The 21,531-nt window shown below is 37.2% G+C and overlaps 1 protein-coding gene across 1 annotated transcript in view; it reads left to right on the top strand.

The window, feature by feature from the left end:
• The window catches only part of LOC116989447 (mucin-16-like), a 102,697-nt gene that overhangs the window by 27,700 nt on the left and 53,466 nt on the right, over positions 1–21,531 (top strand). Inside the window, exons 14-53 of the mRNA XM_033046827.1 lie at positions 453–607; positions 694–761; positions 1,544–1,713; positions 1,858–1,884; positions 2,648–2,802; positions 2,889–2,956; positions 3,719–3,888; positions 4,033–4,059; positions 4,809–4,963; positions 5,050–5,117; positions 5,818–5,987; positions 6,132–6,158; positions 6,855–7,009; positions 7,096–7,163; positions 7,930–8,099; positions 8,244–8,270; positions 8,967–9,121; positions 9,208–9,275; positions 10,042–10,211; positions 10,356–10,382; positions 11,079–11,233; positions 11,320–11,387; positions 12,154–12,323; positions 12,468–12,494; positions 13,191–13,345; positions 13,432–13,499; positions 14,266–14,435; positions 14,580–14,606; positions 15,303–15,457; positions 15,544–15,611; positions 16,376–16,545; positions 16,690–16,716; positions 17,413–17,567; positions 17,654–17,721; positions 18,486–18,655; positions 18,800–18,826; positions 19,523–19,677; positions 19,764–19,831; positions 20,596–20,765; positions 20,910–20,936. Of these exons, the coding sequence (XP_032902718.1) occupies positions 453–607; positions 694–761; positions 1,544–1,713; positions 1,858–1,884; positions 2,648–2,802; positions 2,889–2,956; positions 3,719–3,888; positions 4,033–4,059; positions 4,809–4,963; positions 5,050–5,117; positions 5,818–5,987; positions 6,132–6,158; positions 6,855–7,009; positions 7,096–7,163; positions 7,930–8,099; positions 8,244–8,270; positions 8,967–9,121; positions 9,208–9,275; positions 10,042–10,211; positions 10,356–10,382; positions 11,079–11,233; positions 11,320–11,387; positions 12,154–12,323; positions 12,468–12,494; positions 13,191–13,345; positions 13,432–13,499; positions 14,266–14,435; positions 14,580–14,606; positions 15,303–15,457; positions 15,544–15,611; positions 16,376–16,545; positions 16,690–16,716; positions 17,413–17,567; positions 17,654–17,721; positions 18,486–18,655; positions 18,800–18,826; positions 19,523–19,677; positions 19,764–19,831; positions 20,596–20,765; positions 20,910–20,936 (4,200 nt within the window). The remainder of the gene's footprint in view (positions 1–452; positions 608–693; positions 762–1,543; positions 1,714–1,857; positions 1,885–2,647; positions 2,803–2,888; positions 2,957–3,718; positions 3,889–4,032; positions 4,060–4,808; positions 4,964–5,049; positions 5,118–5,817; positions 5,988–6,131; positions 6,159–6,854; positions 7,010–7,095; positions 7,164–7,929; positions 8,100–8,243; positions 8,271–8,966; positions 9,122–9,207; positions 9,276–10,041; positions 10,212–10,355; positions 10,383–11,078; positions 11,234–11,319; positions 11,388–12,153; positions 12,324–12,467; positions 12,495–13,190; positions 13,346–13,431; positions 13,500–14,265; positions 14,436–14,579; positions 14,607–15,302; positions 15,458–15,543; positions 15,612–16,375; positions 16,546–16,689; positions 16,717–17,412; positions 17,568–17,653; positions 17,722–18,485; positions 18,656–18,799; positions 18,827–19,522; positions 19,678–19,763; positions 19,832–20,595; positions 20,766–20,909; positions 20,937–21,531) is intronic.

The following is a 21,531-nucleotide window of genomic DNA, read 5'->3' as shown; positions in this document are numbered from 1 at the left end:
TGCCCTCCATATCAGTGATGCAGTCTTGGCAACCGTGTGACAATGGAAAGTGGATGAGATGTGACTGTCCCATCAACATCAATAGTTTCACCACCACTGATGGCCAGTCACTCTATCAAACACAACCCAAAATACCCATGGTACAAATTACTATGACATTAGAAATGAAAAACATTGTCTGTTAGAGTCAGAGATAGCTGGAGCACATAAATTATCTCTTTGGATCACTAATCCTATATTAATCGTTTTTATTCTCTCCTCAACCGCATCATCAATGTCCTCCCGTTGACATACAAACTTGGATAATTTTACAGTGGCCATTTAGCCGAGACCATACATTATTTGTCTATGTATAACACTTTGTCCAATCTTTACACTGAAAGATAAAAATGATTTAGCAAAAAGATTTTTTTTAATTCAGTGTTTAATAATTTTTCTTAATTCCTTAACAGCGATATCACCAATGCAGACCACAACTCCAATTTTGCAAACAAATCCCCTTGATTTTAACGTGACCTTCGTTGTAACAAACTTGACCTCAGCAGCAGATTTACAAGATCCCAATTCAGCATTGTTCAACTCTACAGCAAGTGTTATTGTTTTGCAGGTCAGTTGACAAATTATTGATTGATTTAATTAATTCATTACTCTTGGTTCAGATAGTCTAATACTCTAACCATTGCCTGTTTACAGCTGAACCAACTGTTTCGCAGCAGTAATGTTAACAAAACCTTCTCCAGCTGCAGAGTTATCTCATTCAGGTAAGGAAAACAAAGATTAATCCGGGTCAGTATTTGCATCAACTTACATGGATTTGTGACCTCAGAAAAGCACATTCTAACCCTAACCCCAACTGCAAGTGCATCAACATTTCCTAAATGGCAACTCTGATAGAAAAATGACAAGTTCATATTTAGACTTGTTTTTCTCAAAAATAATTCCCAAACCAATATTTGTGGATTTCTAGGGAGTTTCACAACGTCCATGGTGGTGCATCCCAAGTCCTTCATGTGCCATGGACACAATGATGTGTAGGTTCATGGACATGCAGTGGTGCACCAGAAAATCAGAAGGTCACTTTCAGATTCTAGACATTTCCCGCATCATGCAGATATGGTGGTCGACTCATGTAAATGTTGCCACCAAGTGCTTGCAAGGTCTGCTTTAGCATTGGTTTGAGAGGAAAGATCCAGGCCATGGATTGCAGTGATGAAAACCCATCTCTGATGAGCTCTGATGTACTGTTGATTCCCAATATCATGGCTCATCCCATTCCCAATGTATTAATTTTTGTACTGAAAAAATACCTCAGGAATCAATAATTGCACAGAAACAGTCTACAGAGGAAATATTCAATTTATTTTATAAATTGAATGCCATATCCCCGGCTACATTTATTCTGGAAAATGACATACATATTATGTGCTTGAGTATATAAATAATTTCTATTCCCCAATGTTTCAATCAATAGTTTCTATTCCCAAACTGTCTGACATCTTAAGTTAAGCAGATTTACTCAATTACCTCTGCATCTATTCCACAGCCCCGCAGCTGCACAAGGCACCAGAGTGACTGCAAACTGCACCTTCGCAATTGACTCTGATCCCCAGGATGTTAACAGGGTTAATTTGTACCGTGTGTTCAGAGACCTGTCTAATAACATCACCACTCTAGGACCATATTCTCTGGATAGTAACAGCCTCTACGTGAACGGTATGTATCACTTAAATAAGGATTTACTTCTGATCAAATTTATTGCATTAGAGTGAAAAGTTCAGAAAATTTCATAATCAACCATTTTCCCCTATTTAATGTACACATTTTGCCTAATACACAATTATTCTTTTAATCTTTCAGGTTACAATGAACCATCACCTACAACCAGTGAGTACTGTATTGAATTTCATCTTTCACTAAAATTGCCTTTTGTTGTAGTGGATAACAAGTGAATATATTTACCAAACGTTCACTAAATATTGTCAGATGTGGTCTCCGTATTAGTAATGTTAACACAGCAAGTGTGTGACAATGGAAAGTGGATGAGATGTTACCATCCTATCATCATCATGTTTTCATCTCCACTGCTGGCCAGAGATTCCATCGGCTGCACCCAAAATACCAATGTACCAATCTTTGCTTCATTGGAAATGATAATCATAGACCGTTAGCGTCATGATGGCTACAGCACAGAAATTGACTCTTTGGATCGTGGATTCTGTGCCAATGGCAACCTACCACTTTATACTAATCCTATATTAATCACATTTTTTATTCTCCCTTCATCAAAATTAATTCACATTATTTCCTTCTTCATGTACTTGTAGACTGTGGATGGTATGATTGTAATCATGTATAGTATTTCCGCCAACTGATTGGCATGCAACAAAAGCTTTTCACTTTACCTCGGTACACATGACAACGAACTAAACTCAAACGCAAACTCAAACTCATCCTCTTCAACTGCAGCAAGGTCCTACCATTGACCTACTTATTTGGGTCAATTTACAGTGGCCATAGAGCTTAGACCTATACATTATTCATCTATGTGTAACACTCTTTCCCTTCTTTACACCAAGTGTTAACAGTAATTCAACAAAAAGCTTTTTTTTATTTGATTGTTTAATAATTATGCGCAATTTCTTAACAGCGATATCACCAATACAGACCACAACTCCAAATTTGCAAGCAAATCCCCTTGATTTTAACGTGACCTTCGTTGTAACAAACTTGACCTCAGCAGCAGATTTACAAGATCCCAATTCAGCATTGTTCAACTCTACAGCAAGTGTTATTGCTTTGCAGGTCAGTTGACAAATTACTGATTGATTTAATTAATTAATTACTCATGGTTCAGAGAGTCTAATATTCTAACCATTGCCTGTTTACAGCTGAACCAACTGTTTCGCAGCAGTAATGTTAACAAAACCTTCTTCAGCTGCAGAGTTCTCTCATTCAGGTAAGGAAAACTAAGATTAATCCGGGTCAGTATTTGCATCAACACCACGTGCGACCTCAGAAAAGCACATGTAACTGCAAGTGCATCAACATTTCCTAAATGGCAACTCTGATAGAAAAATGACAAGTTCATATTTAGACTTGTTTTTCTCAAAAATAATTCCCAAACCAATATTTGTGGATTTCTAGGGAGTTTCACAACGTCCATGGTGGTGCATCCCAAGTCCTTCATGTGCCATGGACACAGTGATGTGTAGGTTCATGGACATGCAGTGGTGCACAAGAACATCAGAAGGTCACTTTCAGATTCTAGACATTTCCCGCATCATGCAGATATGGTGGTCGACTCATGTAAATGTTGCCACCAAGTGCTTGCAAGGTCTGCTTTAGCATTGGTTTGAGAGGAAAGATCCAGGCCATGGATTGCAGTGATGAAAACCCATCTCTGATGAGCTCTGATGTACTGTTGATTCCCAGTATCATGGCTCATCCCATTCCCAATGTATTAATTTTTGTAAAAAAAATACCTCAGGAATCAATAATTGCACAGAAACAGTCTTTAGAGGAAATATTTAATTTATTTTGCTAATTGAATGCCATATCCCCGCCTACATTTATTCTGGCAAATGACATACATATTATGTGCTTGAGTATATAAATAATTTCTATTCCCCAATGTTTCAATCAATAGTTTCTATTCCCAAACGGTCTGACATCTTAAGTTAAGCAGAATTACTCAATTATCTCTGCATCTATTCCACAGCCCCGCAGCTGCACAAGGCACCAGAGTGACTGCAAACTGCACCTTCGCAATTGACTCTGATCCCCAGGATGTTAACAGGGTTAATTTGTACCGTGTGTTCAGAGACCTGTCTAATAACATCACCACTCTAGGACCATATTCTCTGGATAGTAACAGCCTCTACGTGAACGGTATGTATCACTTAAATAAGGATTTACTTCTGATCAAATTTATTGCATTAGAGTGAAAAGTTCAGAAAATTTCATAATCAACCATTTTCCCCTATTTAATGTACACATTTTGCCTAATACACAGTTATTCTTTTAATCTTTCAGGTTACAATGAACCATCACCTACAACCAGTGAGTACTGTATTGAATTTCATCTTTCACTAAAATTGCCTTTTGTTGTAGTGGATAACAAGTGAATATATTTACCAAACGTTCACTAAATATTGTCAGATGTGGTCTCCGTATTAGTGATGTTAACACAGCAAGTGTGTGACAATGGAAAGTGGATGAGATGTTACCATCCTATCACCATCATGTTTTCATCTCCACTGCTGGCCATACATACCATCGGCTGCACCCAAAATACCAATGTACCAATCTTTGCTTCATTGGAAATGATAATCATAGACCGTTAGTGTCATGATGGCTACAGCACAGAAATTGACTCTTTGGATCGTGGATTCTGTGCCAATGGCAATCTACCCCTTTATACTAATCCTATATTAATCACATTTTTTATTCTCCATTCATCAAAAGTAATTCACATTATTCCCTTCATTATGTATTTGTACACTGGATGGTATGATTGTAATCATGTATAGTATTTCCGGCAACTGATTAGCATGCAACAAAAGCTTTTCACTTTACCTCGGTACACATGTCAACGAACTAAACTCAAACTCATCCTCTTCAACTGCAGCAAGGTCCTACCATTGACCTACTTATTTGGGTCAATTTACAGTGGCCATAGAGCTTAGACCTATACATTATTCATCTATGTGTAACACTCTTTCCATTCTTTACACCAAGTGTTAACAATAATTCAACAAAAAGCTTTTTTTTATTTGATTGTTTAATAATTATGCGCAATTTCTTAACAGCGATATCACCAATACAGACCACAACTCCAAATTTTCAAGCAAATCCCCTTGATTTTAACGTGACCTTCGTTGAAACAAACTTGACCTCAGCAGCAGATTTACAAGATCCCAATTCAGCATTGTTCAACTCTACAGCAAGTGTTATTGTTTTGCAGGTCAGTTGACAAATTACTGATTGATTTAATTAATTCATTACTCATGGTTCAGAGAGTCTAATACTCTAACCATTGCCTGTTTACAGCTGAACCAACTGTTTCGCAGCAGTAATGTTAACAAAACCTTCTTCAGCTGCAGAGTTCTCTCATTCAGGTAAGGAAAACTAAGATTAATCCGGGTCAGTATTTGCATCAACACCACGTGCGACCTCAGAAAAGCACATGTAACTGCAAGTGCATCAACATTTCCTAAATGGCAACTCTGATAGAAAAATTACAAGTTCATATTTAGACTTGTTTTTCTCAAAAATAATTCCCAAACCAATATTTGTGGATTTCTAGGGAGTTTCACAACGTCCATGGTGGTGCATCCCAAGTCCTTCATGTGCCATGGACACAATGATGTGTAGCTTCATGGACATGCAGTGGTGCACCAGAAAATCAGAAGGTCACTTTCAGATTCTAGACATTTCCCGCATCATGCATATATTGTGGTCGACTCATGTAAATGTTGCCACCAAGATGAAAACCCATCTCTGATGAGCTCTGATGTACTGTTGATTCCCAATATCATGGCTCATCCCATTCCCAATGTATTAATTTTTGTTAAAAAAATACCTCAGGAATCAATAATTGCACAGAAACAGTCTATAGAGGAAATATTTAATTTATTTTGCTAATTGAATGCCATATCCCCGCCTACATTTATTCTGGAAAATGACATACATATTATGTGCTTGAGTATATAAATAATTTCTATTCCCCAATGTTTCAATCAATAGTTTCTATTCCCAAACTGTCTGACATCTTAAGTTAAGCAGAATTACTCAATTATCTCTGCATCTATTCCACAGCCCCGCAGCTGCACAAGGCACCAGAGTGACTGCAAACTGCACCTTCGCAATTGACTCTGATCCCCAGGATGTTAACAGGGTTAATTTGTACCGTGTGTTCAGAGACCTGTCTAATAACATCACCACTCTAGGACCATATTCTCTGGATAGTAACAGCCTCTACGTGAACGGTATGTATCACTTAAATAAGGATTTACTTCTGATCAAATTTATTGCATTAGAGTGAAAAGTTCAGAAAATTTCATAATCTACCATTTTCCCCTATTTAATGTACACATTTTGCCTAATACACAATTATTCTTTTAATCTTTCAGGTTACAATGAACCATCACCTACAACCAGTGAGTACTGTATTGAATTTCATCTTTCACTAAAATTGCCTTTTGTTGTAGTGGATAACAAGTGAATATATTTACCAAACGTTCACTAAATATTGTCAGATGTGGTCTCCGTATTAGTGATGTTAACACAGCAAGTGTGTGACAATGGAAAGTGGATGAGATGTTACCATCCTACCATCATCATGTTTTCATCTCCACTGCTGGCCATACATACCATCGGCTGCACCCAAAATACCAATGTACCAATCTTTGCTTCATTGGAAATGATAATCATAGACCGTTAGTGTCATGATGGCTACAGCACAGAAATTGACTCTTTGGATCGTGGATTCTGTGCCAATGGCAATCTACCCCTATATACTAATCCTATATTAATCACAATTTTTATTCTCCATTCATCAAAAGTAATTCACATTATTCCCTTCATTATGTATTTGTACACTGGATGGTATGATTGTAATCATGTATAGTATTTCCGCCAACTGATTAGCATGCAACAAAAGCTTCATCTGCAGCAAGGTCCTACCATTGACCTACTTATTTGGGTCATTATACTCTGGCCATAGAGCTTAGACCTATACATTATTCATCTATGTGTAACACTCTTTCCCTTCTTTACAGCAAATGTTAACAATAATTCAACAAAAAACTTTGTTTAATTTGATTGTTTAATAATTTTGCACAATTTCTTAACAGCGATATCACCAATACAGACCACAACTCCAAATTTGCAAACAAATCCCCTTGATTTTAACGTGACCTTCGTTGTAACAAACTTGACCTCAGCAGCAGATTTACAAGATCCCAATTCAGCATTGTTCAACTCTACAGCAAGTGTTATTGTTTTGCAGGTCAGTTGACAAATTACTGATTGATTTAATTAATTCATTACTCAGGGTTCAGAGAGTCTAATACTCTAACCATTGCCTGTTTACAGCTGAACCAACTGTTTCGCAGCAGTAATGTTAACAAAACCTTCTTCAGCTGCAGAGTTCTCTCATTCAGGTAAGGAAAACTAAGATTAATCCGGGTCAGTATTTGCATCAACACCACGTGCGACCTCAGAAAAGCACATGTAACTGCAAGAGCATCAACATTTCCTAAATGGCAACTCTGATAGAAAAATGACAAGTTCATATTTAGACTTGTTTTTCTCAAAAATAATTCCCAAACCAATATTTGTGGATTTCTAGGGAGTTTCACAACGTCCATGGTGGTGCATCCCAAGTCCTTCATGTGCCATGGACACAATGATGTGTAGGTTCATGGACATGCAGTGGTGCACCAGAAAATCAGAAGGTGACTTTCAGATTCTAGACATTTCCCGCATCATGCAGATATGGTGGTCGACTCATGTAAATGTATCCACCAAGTGCTTGCAAGGTCTGCTTTAGCATTGGTTTGAGAGGAAACAGATCCAGGCCATGGATTGCAGTGATGAAAACCCATCTCTGATGAGCTCTGATGTACTGTTGATTCCCAATATCATGGCTCATCCCATTCCCAATGTATTAATTTTTGGACTGAAAAAATACCTCAGGAATCAATAATTGCACAGAAACAGTCTATAGAGGAAATATTTAATTTATTTTATAAATTGAATGCCATATCCCCGGCTACATTTATTCTGGAAAATGACATACATATTATGTGCTTGAGTATATAAATAATTTCTATTCCCCAATGTTTCAATCAATAGTTTCTATTCCCAAACTGTCTGACATCTTAAGTTAAGCAGAATTACTCAATTACCTCTGCATCTATTCCACAGCCCCGCAGCTGCACAAGGCACCAGAGTGACTGCAAACTGCACCTTCGCAATTGACTCTGATCCCCAGGATGTTAACAGGGTTAATTTGTACCGTGTGTTCAGAGACCTGTCTAATAACATCACCACTCTAGGACCATATTCTCTGGATAGTAACAGCCTCTACGTGAACGGTATGTATCACTTAAATAAGGATTTACTTCTGACCAAATTTATTGCATTAGAGTGAAAAGTTCAGAAAATTTCATAATCAATCATTTTCCCCTAATTAATGTACACATTTTGCCAAATACATAATTATTCTTTTAATCTTTCAGGTTACAATGAACCATCACCTACAACCAGTGAGTACTGTTTTGAATTTCATCTTTCACTAAAATTGCCTTTTGTTGTAGTGGATAACAAGTGAATATATTTACCAAACGTTCACTAAATATTGTCAGATGTGGTCTCCGTATTAGTGATGTTAACACAGCAAGTGTGTGACAATGGAAAGTGGATGAGATGTTACCATCCTACCATCATCATGTTTTCATCTCCACTGCTGGCCATACATACCATCGGCTGCACCCAAAATACCAATGTACCAATCTTTGCTTCATTGGAAATGATAATCATAGACCGTTAGTGTCATGATGGCTACAGCACAGAAATTGACTCTTTGGATCGTGGATTCTGTGCCAATGGCAATCTACCCCTATATACTAATCCTATATTAATCACAATTTTTATTCTCCATTCATCAAAAGTAATTCACATTATTCCCTTCATTATGTATTTGTACACTGGATGGTATGATTGTAATCATGTATAGTATTTCCGCCAACTGATTAGCATGCAACAAAAGCTTCATCTGCAGCAAGGTCCTACCATTGACCTACTTATTTGGGTCATTTTACTCTGGCCATAGAGCTTAGACCTATACATTATTCATCTATGTGTAACACTCTTTCCCTTCTTTACAGCAAATGTTAACAATAATTCAACAAAAAACTTTTTTTAATTTGATTGTTTAATAATTTTGCACAATTTCTTAACAGCGATATCACCAATACAGACCACAACTCCAAATTTGCAAACAAATCCCCTTGATTTTAACGTGACCTTCGTTGTAACAAACTTGACCTCAGCAGCAGATTTACAAGATCCCAATTCAGCATTGTTCAACTCTACAGCAAGTGTTATTGTTTTGCAGGTCAGTTGACAAATTACTGATTGATTTAATTAATTCATTACTCATGGTTCAGAGAGTCTAATACTCTAACCATTGCCTGTTTACAGCTGAACCAACTGTTTCGCAGCAGTAATGTTAACAAAACCTTCTTCAGCTGCAGAGTTCTCTCATTCAGGTAAGGAAAACTAAGATTAATCCGGGTCAGTATTTGCATCAACACCACGTGCGACCTCAGAAAAGCACATGTAACTGCAAGAGCATCAACATTTCCTAAATGGCAACTCTGATAGAAAAATGACAAGTTCATATTTAGACTTGTTTTTCTCAAAAATAATTCCCAAACCAATATTTGTGGATTTCTAGGGAGTTTCACAACGTCCATGGTGGTGCATCCCAAGTCCTTCATGTGCCATGGACACAATGATGTGTAGGTTCATGGACATGCAGTGGTGCACCAGAAAATCAGAAGGTGACTTTCAGATTCTAGACATTTCCCGCATCATGCAGATATGGTGGTCGACTCATGTAAATGTATCCACCAAGTGCTTGCAAGGTCTGCTTTAGCATTGGTTTGAGAGGAAACAGATCCAGGCCATGGATTGCAGTGATGAAAACCCATCTCTGATGAGCTCTGATGTACTGTTGATTCCCAATATCATGGCTCATCCCATTCCCAATGTATTAATTTTTGGACTGAAAAAATACCTCAGGAATCAATAATTGCACAGAAACAGTCTATAGAGGAAATATTTAATTTATTTTATAAATTGAATGCCATATCCCCGGCTACATTTATTCTGGAAAATGACATACATATTATGTGCTTGAGTATATAAATAATTTCTATTCCCCAATGTTTCAATCAATAGTTTCTATTCCCAAACTGTCTGACATCTTAAGTTAAGCAGAATTACTCAATTATCTCTGCATCTATTCCACAGCCCCGCAGCTGCACAAGGCACCAGAGTGACTGCAAACTGCACCTTCGCAATTGACTCTGATCCCCAGGATGTTAACAGGGTTAATTTGTACCGTGTGTTCAGAGACCTGTCTAATAACATCACCACTCTAGGACCATATTCTCTGGATAGTAACAGCCTCTACGTGAACGGTATGTATCACTTAAATAAGGATTTACTTCTGACCAAATTTATTGCATTAGAGTGAAAAGTTCAGAAAATTTCATAATCAATCATTTTCCCCTAATTAATGTACACATTTTGCCAAATACATAATTATTCTTTTAATCTTTCAGGTTACAATGAACCATCACCTACAACCAGTGAGTACTGTTTTGAATTTCATCTTTCACTAAAATTGCCTTTTGTTGTAGTGGATAACAAGTGAATATATTTACCAAACGTTCACTAAATATTGTCAGATGTGGTCTCCGTATTAGTGATGTTAACACAGCAAGTGTGTGACAATGGAAAGTGGATGAGATGTTACCATCCTATCACCATCATGTTTTCATCTCCACTGCTGGCCATACATACCATCGGCTGCACCCAAAATACCAATGTACCAATCTTTGCTTCATTGGAAATTATAATCATAGACCGTTAGTGTCATGATGGCTACAGCACAGAAATTGACTCTTTGGATCGTGGATTCTGTGCCAATGGCAATCTACCCCTTTATACTAATCCTATATTAATCACATTTTTTATTCTCCATTTATCAAAAGTAATTCACATTATTCCCTTCATTATGTATTTGTACACTGGATGGTATGATTGTAATCATGTATAGTATTTCCGCCAACTGATTGGCATGCAACAAAAGCTTCATCTGCAGCAAGGTCCTACCATTGACCTACTTATTTGGGTCATTTTACTCTGGCCATAGAGCTTAGACCTATACATTATTCATCTATGTGTAACACTCTTTCCCTTCTTTACAGCAAATGTTAACAATAATTCAACAAAAAACTTTTTTAAATTTGATTGTTTAATAATTTTGCACAATTTCTTAACAGCGATATCACCAATACAGACCACAACTCCAAATTTGCAAACAAATCCCCTTGATTTTAACGTGACCTTCGTTGTAACAAACTTGACCTCAGCAGCAGATTTACAAGATCCCAATTCAGCATTGTTCAACTCTACAGCAAGTGTTATTGTTTTGCAGGTCAGTTGACAAATTACTGATTGATTTAATTAATTCATTACTCATGGTTCAGATAGTCTAATACTCTAACCATTGCCTGTTTACAGCTGAACCAACTGTTTCGCAGCAGTAATGTTAACAAAACCTTCTTCAGCTGCAGAGTTCTCTCATTCAGGTAAGGAAAACTAAGATTAATCCGGGTCAGTATTTGCATCAACACCACGTGCGACCTCAGAAAAGCACATGTAACTGCAAGAGCATCAACATTTCCTAAATGGCAACTCTGATAGAAAAATGACAAGTTCATATTTAGACTTGTTTTTCTCAAAAATAATTCCCAAACCAATATTTGTGGATTTCTAGGGAGTTTCACAACGTCCATGGTGGTGCATCCCAAGTCCTTCATGTGCCATGGACACAATGATGTGTAGGTTCATGGACATGCAGTGGTGCACCAGAAAATCAGAAGGTGACTTTCAGATTCTAGACATTTCCCGCATCATGCAGATATGGTGGTCGACTCATGTAAATGTATCCACCAAGTGCTTGCAAGGTCTGCTTTAGCATTGGTTTGAGAGGAAACAGATCCAGGCCATGGATTGCAGTGATGAAAACCCATCTCTGATGAGCTCTGATGTACTGTTGATTCCCAATATCATGGCTCATCCCATTCCCAATGTATTAATTTTTGGACTGAAAAAATACCTCAGGAATCAATAATTGCACAGAAACAGTCTATAGAGGAAATATTTAATTTATTTTATAAATTGAATGCCATATCCCCGGCTACATTTATTCTGGAAAATGACATACATATTATGTGCTTGAGTATATAAATAATTTCTATTCCCCAATGTTTCAATCAATAGTTTCTATTCCCAAACTGTCTGACATCTTAAGTTAAGCAGAATTACTCAATTACCTCTGCATCTATTCCACAGCCCCGCAGCTGCACAAGGCACCAGAGTGACTGCAAACTGCACCTTCGCAATTGACTCTGATCCCCAGGATGTTAACAGGGTTAATTTGCACCGTGTGTTCAGAGACCTGTCTAATAACATCACCACTCTAGGACCATATTCTCTGGATAGTAACAGCCTCTACGTGAACGGTATGTATCACTTAAATAAGGATTTACTTCTGACCAAATTTATTGCATTAGAGTGAAAAGTTCAGAAAATTTCATAATCAATCATTTTCCCCTAATTAATGTACACATTTTGCCAAATACATAATTATTCTTTTAATCTTTCAGGTTACAATGAACCATCACCTACAACCAGTGAGTACTGTTTTGAATTTCATCTTTCACTAAAATTGCCTTTTGTTGTAGTGGATAACAAGTGAATATATTTACCAAACGTTCACTAAATATTGTCAGATGTGGTCTCCGTATTAGTGATGTTAACACAGCAAGTGTGTGACAATGGAAAGTGGATGAGATGTTACCATCCTATCACCATCATGTTTTCATCTCCACTGCTGGCCATACATACCATCGGCTGCACCCAAAATACCAATGTACCAATCTTTGCTTCATTGGAAATTATAATCATAGACCGTTAGTGTCATGATGGCTACAGCACAGAAATTGACTCTTTGGATCGTGGATTCTGTGCCAATGGCAATCTACCCCTTTATACTAATCCTATATTAATCACATTTTTTATTCTCCATTTATCAAAAGTAATTCACATTATTCCCTTCATTATGTATTTGTACACTGGATGGTATGATTGTAATCATGTATAGTATTTCCGCCAACTGATTGGCATGCAACAAAAGCTTCATCTGCAGCAAGGTCCTACCATTAACCTACTTATTTGGGTCATTTTACTCTGGCCATAGAGCTTAGACCTATACATTATTCATCTATGTGTAACACTCTTTCCCTTCTTTACAGCAAATGTTAACAATAATTCAACAAAAAACTTTTTAAAATTTGATTGTTTAATAATTTTGCACAATTTCTTAACAGCGATATCACCAATACAGACCACAACTCCAAATTTGCAAACAAATCCCCTTGATTTTAACGTGACCTTCGTTGTAACAAACTTGACCTCAGCAGCAGATTTACAAGATCCCAATTCAGCATTGTTCAACTCTACAGCAAGTGTTATTGTTTTGCAGGTCAGTTGACAAATTACTGATTGATTTAATTAATTCATTACTCATGGTTCAGAGAGTCTAATACTCTAACCATTGCCTGTTTACAGCTGAACCAACTGTTTCGCAGCAGTAATGTTAACAAAACCTTCTTCAGCTGCAGAGTTCTCTCATTCAGGTAAGGAAAACTAAGATTAATCCGGGTCAGTATTTGCATCAACACCACGTGCGACCTCAGAAAAGCACATGTAACTGCAAGAGCATCAACATTTCCTAAATGGCAACTCTGATAGAAAAATGACAAGTTCATATTTAGACTTGTTTTTCTCAAAAATAATTCCCAAACCAATATTTGTGGATTTCTAGGGAGTTTCACAACGTCCATGGTGGTGCATCCCAAGTCCTTCATGTGCCATGGACACAATGATGTGTAGGTTCATGGACATGCAGTGGTGCACCAGAAAATCAGAAGGTGACTTTCAGATTCTAGACATTTCCCGCATCATGCAGATATGGTGGTCGACTCATGTAAATGTATCCACCAAGTGCTTGCAAGGTCTGCTTTAGCATTGGTTTGAGAGGAAACAGATCCAGGCCATGGATTGCAGTGATGAAAACCCATCTCTGATGAGCTCTGATGTACTGTTGATTCCCAATATCATGGCTCATCCCATTCCCAATGTATTAATTTTTGGACTGAAAAAATACCTCAGGAATCAATAATTGCACAGAAACAGTCTATAGAGGAAATATTTAATTTATTTTATAAATTGAATGCCATATCCCCGGCTACATTTATTCTGGAAAATGACATACATATTATGTGCTTGAGTATATAAATAATTTCTATTCCCCAATGTTTCAATCAATAGTTTCTATTCCCAAACTGTCTGACATCTTAAGTTAAGCAGAATTACTCAATTACCTCTGCATCTATTCCACAGCCCCGCAGCTGCACAAGGCACCAGAGTGACTGCAAACTGCACCTTCGCAATTGACTCTGATCCCCAGGATGTTAACAGGGTTAATTTGTACCGTGTGTTCAGAGACCTGTCTAATAACATCACCACTCTAGGACCATATTCTCTGGATAGTAACAGCCTCTACGTGAACGGTATGTATCACTTAAATAAGAATTTACTTCTGACCAAATTTATTGCATTAGAGTGAAAAGTTCAGAAAATTTCATAATCAATCATTTTCCCCTATTTAATGTACACATTTTGCCTAATACATAATTATTCTTTTAATCTTTCAGGTTACAATGAACCATCACCTACAACCAGTGAGTACTGTTTTGAATTTCATCTTTCACTAAAATTGCCTTTTGTTGTAGTGGATAACAAGTGAATATATTTACCAAACGTTCACTAAATATTGTCAGATGTGGTCTCCGTATTAGTAATGTTAACACAGCAAGTGTGTGACAATGGAAAGTGGATGAGATGTTACCATCCTATCACCATCATGTTTTCATCTCCACTGCTGGCCATACATACCATCGGCTGCACCCAAAATACCAATGTACCAATCTTTGCTTCATTGGAAATGATAATCATAGACCGTTAGTGTCATGATGGCTACAGCACAGAAATTGACTCTTTGGATCGTGGATTTTGTGCCAATGGCAATCTACCCCTTTATACTAATCCTATATTAATCACATTTTTTATTCTCCATTCATCAAAAGTAATTCACATTATTCCCTTCATTATGTATTTGTACACTGGATGGTATGATTGTAATCATGTATAGTATTTCCGCCAACTGATTAGCATGCAACAAAAGCTTCATCTGCAGCAAGGTCCTACCATTGACCTACTTATTTGGGTCATTTTACTCTGGCCATAGAGCTTAGACCTATACATTATTCATCTATGTGTAACACTCTTTCCCTTCTTTACAGCAAATGTTAACAATAATTCAACAAAAAACTTTTTAAAATTTGATTGTTTAATAATTTTGCACAATTTCTTAACAGCGATATCACCAATACAGACCACAACTCCAAATTTGCAAACAAATCCCCTTGATTTTAACGTGACCTTCGTTGTAACAAACCTGACCTCAGCAGCAGATTTACAAGATCCCAATTCAGCATTGTTCAACTCTACAGCAAGTGTTATTGTTTTGCAGGTCAGTTGACAAATTACTGATTGATTTAATTAATTCATTACTCATGGTTCAGAGAGTCTAATACTCTAACCATTGCCTGTTTACAGCTGAACCAACTGTTTCGCAGCAGTAATGTTAACAAAACCTTCTTCAGCTGCAGAGTTCTCTCATTCAGGTAAGGAAAACTAAGATTAATCCGGGTCAGTATTTGCATCAACACCACGTGCGACCTCAGAAAAGCACATGTAACTGCAGGTGCATCAACATTTCCTAAATGGCAACTCTGATAGAAAAATGACAAGTTCATATTTAGACTTGTTTTTCTCAAAAATAATTCCCAAACCAATATTTGTGGATTTCTAGGGAGTTTCACAACGTCCATGGTGGTGCATCCCAAGTCCTTCATGTGCCATGGACACAATGATGTGTAGGTTCATGGACATGCAATGGTGCACCAGAAAATCAGAAGGTCACTTTCAGATTCTAGACATTTCCCGCATCATGCAGATATGGTGGTCGACTCATGTAAATGTTGCCACCAAGTGCTTGCAAGGTCTGCTTTAGCATTGGTTTGAGAGGAAACAGATCCAGGCCATGGATTGCAGTGATGAAAACCCATCTCTGATGAGCTCTGATGAACTGTTGATTCCCAATATCATGGCTCATCCCATTCCCAATGTATTAATTTTTGTAAAAAAAATACCTCAGGAATCAATAATTGCACAAAAACAGTCTATAGAGGAAATATTTAATTTATTTTGCTAATTGAATGCCATATCCCCGCCTACATTTATTCTGGCAAATGACATACATATTATGTGCTTGAGTATATAAATAATTTCTATTCCCCAATGTTTCAATCAATAGTTTCTATTCCCAAACTGTCTGACATCTTAAGTTAAGCAGATTTACTCAATTACCTCTGCATCTATTCCACAGCCCCGCAGCTGCACAAGGCACCAGAGTGACTGCAAACTGCACCTTCGCAATTGACTCTGATCCCCAGGATGTTAACAGGGTTAATTTGTACCGTGTGTTCAGAGACCTGTCTAATAACATCACCACTCTAGGACCATATTCTCTGGAGAGTAACAGCCTCTACGTGAACGGTATGTATCACTTAAATAAGGATTTACTTCTGATCAAATTTATTGCATTAGAGTGAAAAGTTCAGAAAATTTCATAATCAATCATTTTCCCCTAATTAATGTACACATTTTGCCAAATACATAATTATTCTTTTAATCTTTCAGGTTACAATGAACCATCACCTACAACCAGTGAGTACTGTTTTGAATTTCACCTTTCACTAAAATTGCCTTTTGTTGTAGTGGATAACAAATGAATATATTTACCAAACGTTCACTAAATATTGTCAGATGTGGTCTCCGTATTAGTGATGTTAACACAGCAAGTGTGTGACAATGGAAAGTGGATGAGATGTTACCATCCTATCACCATCATGTTTTCATCTCCACTGCTGGCCATACATACCATCGGCTGCACCCAAAATACCAATGTACCAATCTTTGCTTCATTGGAAATGATAATCATAGACCGTTAGTGTCATGATGGCTACAGCACAGAAATTGACTCTTTGGATCGTGGATTCTGTGCTAATGGCAATCTACCCCTTTATACTAATCCTATATTAATCACATTTTTTATTCTCCATTTATCAAAAGTAATTCACATTATTCCCTTCATTATGTATTTGTACACTGGATGGTATGATTGTAATCATGTATAGTATTTCCACCAACTGATTAGCATGCAACAAAAGCTTCATCTGCAGCAAGGTCCTACCATTGACCTACTTATGTGGGTCATTTTACTCTGCCCATAGAGCTTAGACCTAAACATTATTCATCTATGTGTAACACTCTTTCCCTTCTTTACAGCAAATGTTAACAATAATTCAACAAAAAACTTTTTTAAATTTGATTGTTTAATAATTTTGCACAATTTCTTAACAGCGATATCACCAATACAGACCACAACTCCAAATTTGCAAACAAATCCCCTTGATTTTAACGTGACCTTCGTTGTAACAAACCTGACCTCAGCAGCAGATTTACAAGATCCCAATTCAGCATTGTTCAACTCTACAGCAAGTGTTATTGTTTTGCAGGTCAGTTGACAAATTACTGATTGATTTAATTAATTCATTACTCATGGTTCAGATAGTCTAATACTCTAACCATTGCCTGTTTACAGCTGAACCAACTGTTTCGCAGCAGTAATGTTAACAAAACCTTCTTCAGCTGCAGAGTTCTCTCATTCAGGTAAGGAAAACGAAGATTAATCCGGGTCAGTATTTGCATCAACACCACGTGCGACCTCAGAAAAGCACATGTAACTGCAAGTGCATCAACATTTCCTAAATGGCAACTCTGATAGAAAAATGGCAAGCTCATATTTAGACTTGTTTTTCTCAAAAAGAATTCCCAAACCAATATTTGTGGATTTCTAGGGAGTTTCACAACGTCCATGGTGGTGCATCCCAAGTCCTTCATGTGCCATGGACACAATGATGTGTAGGTTCATGGACATGCAATGGTGCACCAGAAAATCAGAAGGTCACTTTCAGATTCTAGACATTTCCCGCATCATGCAGATATGGTGGTCGACTCATGTAAATGTTGCCACCAAGTGCTTGCAAGGTCTGCTTTAGCATTGGTTTGAGAGGAAACAGATCCAGGCCATGGATTGCAGTGATGAAAACCCATCTCTGATGAGCTCTGATGTACTGTTGATTCCCAATATCATGGCTCATCCCATTCCCAATGTATTAATTTTTGTAAAAAAAATACCTCAGGAATCAATAATTGCACAGAAACAGTCTATAGAGGAAATATTTAATTTATTTTGCTAATTGAATGCCATATCCCCGCCTACATTTATTCTGGCAAATGACATACATATTATGTGCTTGAGTATATAAATAATTTCTATTCCCCAATGTTTCAATCAATAGTTTCTATTCCCAAACTGTCTGACATCTTAAGTTAAGCAGAATTACTCAATTACCTCTGCATCTATTCCACAGCCCCGCAGCTGCACAAGGCACCAGAGTGACTGCAAACTGCACCTTCGCAATTGACTCTGATCCCCAGGATGTTAACAGGGTTAATTTGTACCGTGTGTTCAGAGACCTGTCTAATAACATCACCACTCTAGGACCATATTCTCTGGATAGTAACAGCCTCTACGTGAACGGTATGTATCACTTAAATAAGGATTTACTTCTGACCAAATTTATTGCATTAGAGTGAAAAGTTCAGAAAATTTCATAATCAATCATTTTCCCCTATTTAATGTACACATTTTGCCTAATACATAATTATTCTTTTAATCTTTCAGGTTACAATGAACCATCACCTACAACCAGTGAGTACTGTTTTGAATTTCATCTTTCACTAAAATTGCCTTTTGTTGTAGTGGATAACAAGTGAATATATTTACCAAACGTTCACTAAATATTGTCAGATGTGGTCTCCGTATTAGTAATGTTAACACAGCAAGTGTGTGACAATGGAAAGTGGATGAGATGTTACCATCCTATCACCATCATGTTTTCATCTCCACTGCTGGCCATACATACCATCGGCTGCACCCAAAATACCAATGTACCAATCTTTGCTTCATTGGAAATGATAATCATAGACCGTTAGTGTCATGATGGCTACAGCACAGAAATTGACTCTTTGGATCGTGGATTTTGTGCCAATGGCAATCTACCCCTTTATACTAATCCTATATTAATCACATTTTTTATTCTCCATTCATCAAAAGTAATTCACATTATTCCCTTCATTATGTATTTGTACACTGGATGGTATGATTGTAATCATGTATAGTATTTCCACCAATTGATTGGCATGCAACAAAAGCTTCATCTGCAGCAAGGTCCTACCATTGACCTACTTATTTGGGTCATTTTACTCTGGCCATAGAGCTTAGACCTATACATTATTCATCTATGTGTAACACTCTTTCCCTTCTTTACAGCAAATGTTAACAATAATTCAACAAAAAACTTTTTAAAATTTGATTGTTTAATAATTTTGCACAATTTCTTAACAGCGATATCACCAATACAGACCACAACTCCAAATTTGCAAACAAATCCCCTTGATTTTAACGTGACCTTCGTTGTAACAAACCTGACCTCAGCAGCAGATTTACAAGATCCCAATTCAGCATTGTTCAACTCTACAGCAAGTGTTATTGTTTTGCAGGTCAGTTGACAAATTACTGATTGATTTAATTAATTCATTACTCATGGTTCAGAGAGTCTAATACTCTAACCATTGCCTGTTTACAGCTGAACCAACTGTTTCGCAGCAGTAATGTTAACAAAACCTTCTTCAGCTGCAGAGTTCTCTCATTCAGGTAAGGAAAACTAAGATTAATCCGGGTCAGTATTTGCATCAACACCACGTGCGACCTCAGAAAAGCACATGTAACTGCAAGTGCATCAACATTTCCTAAATGGCAACTCTGATAGAAAAATGACAAGTTCATATTTAGACTTGTTTTTCTCAAAAATAATTCCCAAACCAATATTTGTGGATTTCTAGGGAGTTTCACAACGTCCATGGTGGTGCATCCCAAGTCCTTCATGTGCCATGGACACAATGATGTGTAGGTTCATGGACATGCAATGGTGCACCAGAAAATCAGAAGGTCACTTTCAGATTCTAGACATTTCCCGCATCATGCAGATATGGTGGTCGACTCATGTAAATGTTGCCACCAAGTGCTTGCAAGGTCTGCTTTAGCATTGGTTTGAGAGGAAACAGATCCAGGCCATGGATTGCAGTGATGAAAACCCATCTCTGATGAGCTCTGATGAACTGTTGATTCCCAATATCATGGCTCATCCCATTCCCAATGTATTAATTTTTGTAAAAAAAATACCTCAGGAATCAATAATTGCACAAAAACAGTCTATAGAGGAAATATTTAATTTATTTTGCTAATTGAATGCCATATCCCCGCCTACATTTATTCTGGCAAATGACATACATATTATGTGCTTGAGTATATAAATAATTTCTATTCCCCAATGTTTCAATCAATAGTTTCTATTCCCAAACTGTCTGACATCTTAAGTTAAGCAGATTTACTCAATTACCTCTGCATCTATTCCACAGCCCCGCAGCTGCACAAGGCACCAGAGTGACTGCAAACTGCACCTTCGCAATTGACTCTGATCCCCAGGATGTTAACAGGGTTAATTTGTACCGTGTGTTCAGAGACCTGTCTAATAACATCACCACTCTAGGACCATATTCTCTGGAGAGTAACAGCCTCTACGTGAACGGTATGTATCACTTAAATAAGGATTTACTTCTGATCAAATTTATTGCATTAGAGTGAAAAGTTCAGAAAATTTCATAATCAATCATTTTCCCCTAATTAATGTACACATTTTGCCAAATACATAATTATTCTTTTAATCTTTCAGGTTACAATGAACCATCACCTACAACCAGTGAGTACTGTTTTGAATTTCATCTTTCACTAAAATTGCCTTTTGTTGTAGTGGATAACAAGTGAATATATTTACCAAACGTTCACTAAATATTGTCAGATGTGGTCTCCGTATTAGTGATGTTAACACAGCAAGTGTGTGACAATGGAAAGTGGATGAGATGTTACCATCCTATCACCATCATGTTTTCATCTCCACTGCTGGCCATACATACCATCGGCTGCACCCAAAATACCAATGTACCAATCTTTGCTTCATTGGAAATTATAATCATAGACCGTTAGTGTCATGATGGCTACAGCACAGAAATTGACTCTTTGGATCGTGGATTCTGTGCTAATGGCAATCTACCCCTTTATACTAATCCTATATTAATCACATTTTTTATTCTCCATTTATCAAAAGTAATTCACATTATTCCCTTCATTATGTATTTGTACACTGGATGGTATGATTGTAATCATGTATAGTATTTCCACCAACTGATTAGCATGCAACAAAAGCTTCATCTGCAGCAAGGTCCTACCATTGACCTACTTATGTGGGTCATTTTACTCTGGCCATAGAGCTTAGACCTAAACATTATTCATCTATG

Source organism: Amblyraja radiata, chromosome 29, assembly GCF_010909765.2.
Source record: "Amblyraja radiata isolate CabotCenter1 chromosome 29, sAmbRad1.1.pri, whole genome shotgun sequence".
NCBI lineage: Eukaryota > Metazoa > Chordata > Chondrichthyes > Rajiformes > Rajidae > Amblyraja > Amblyraja radiata.
Note: the sequence above shows the minus strand (reverse complement) of the source record. Positions and strands in the feature narration are given on the sequence as shown.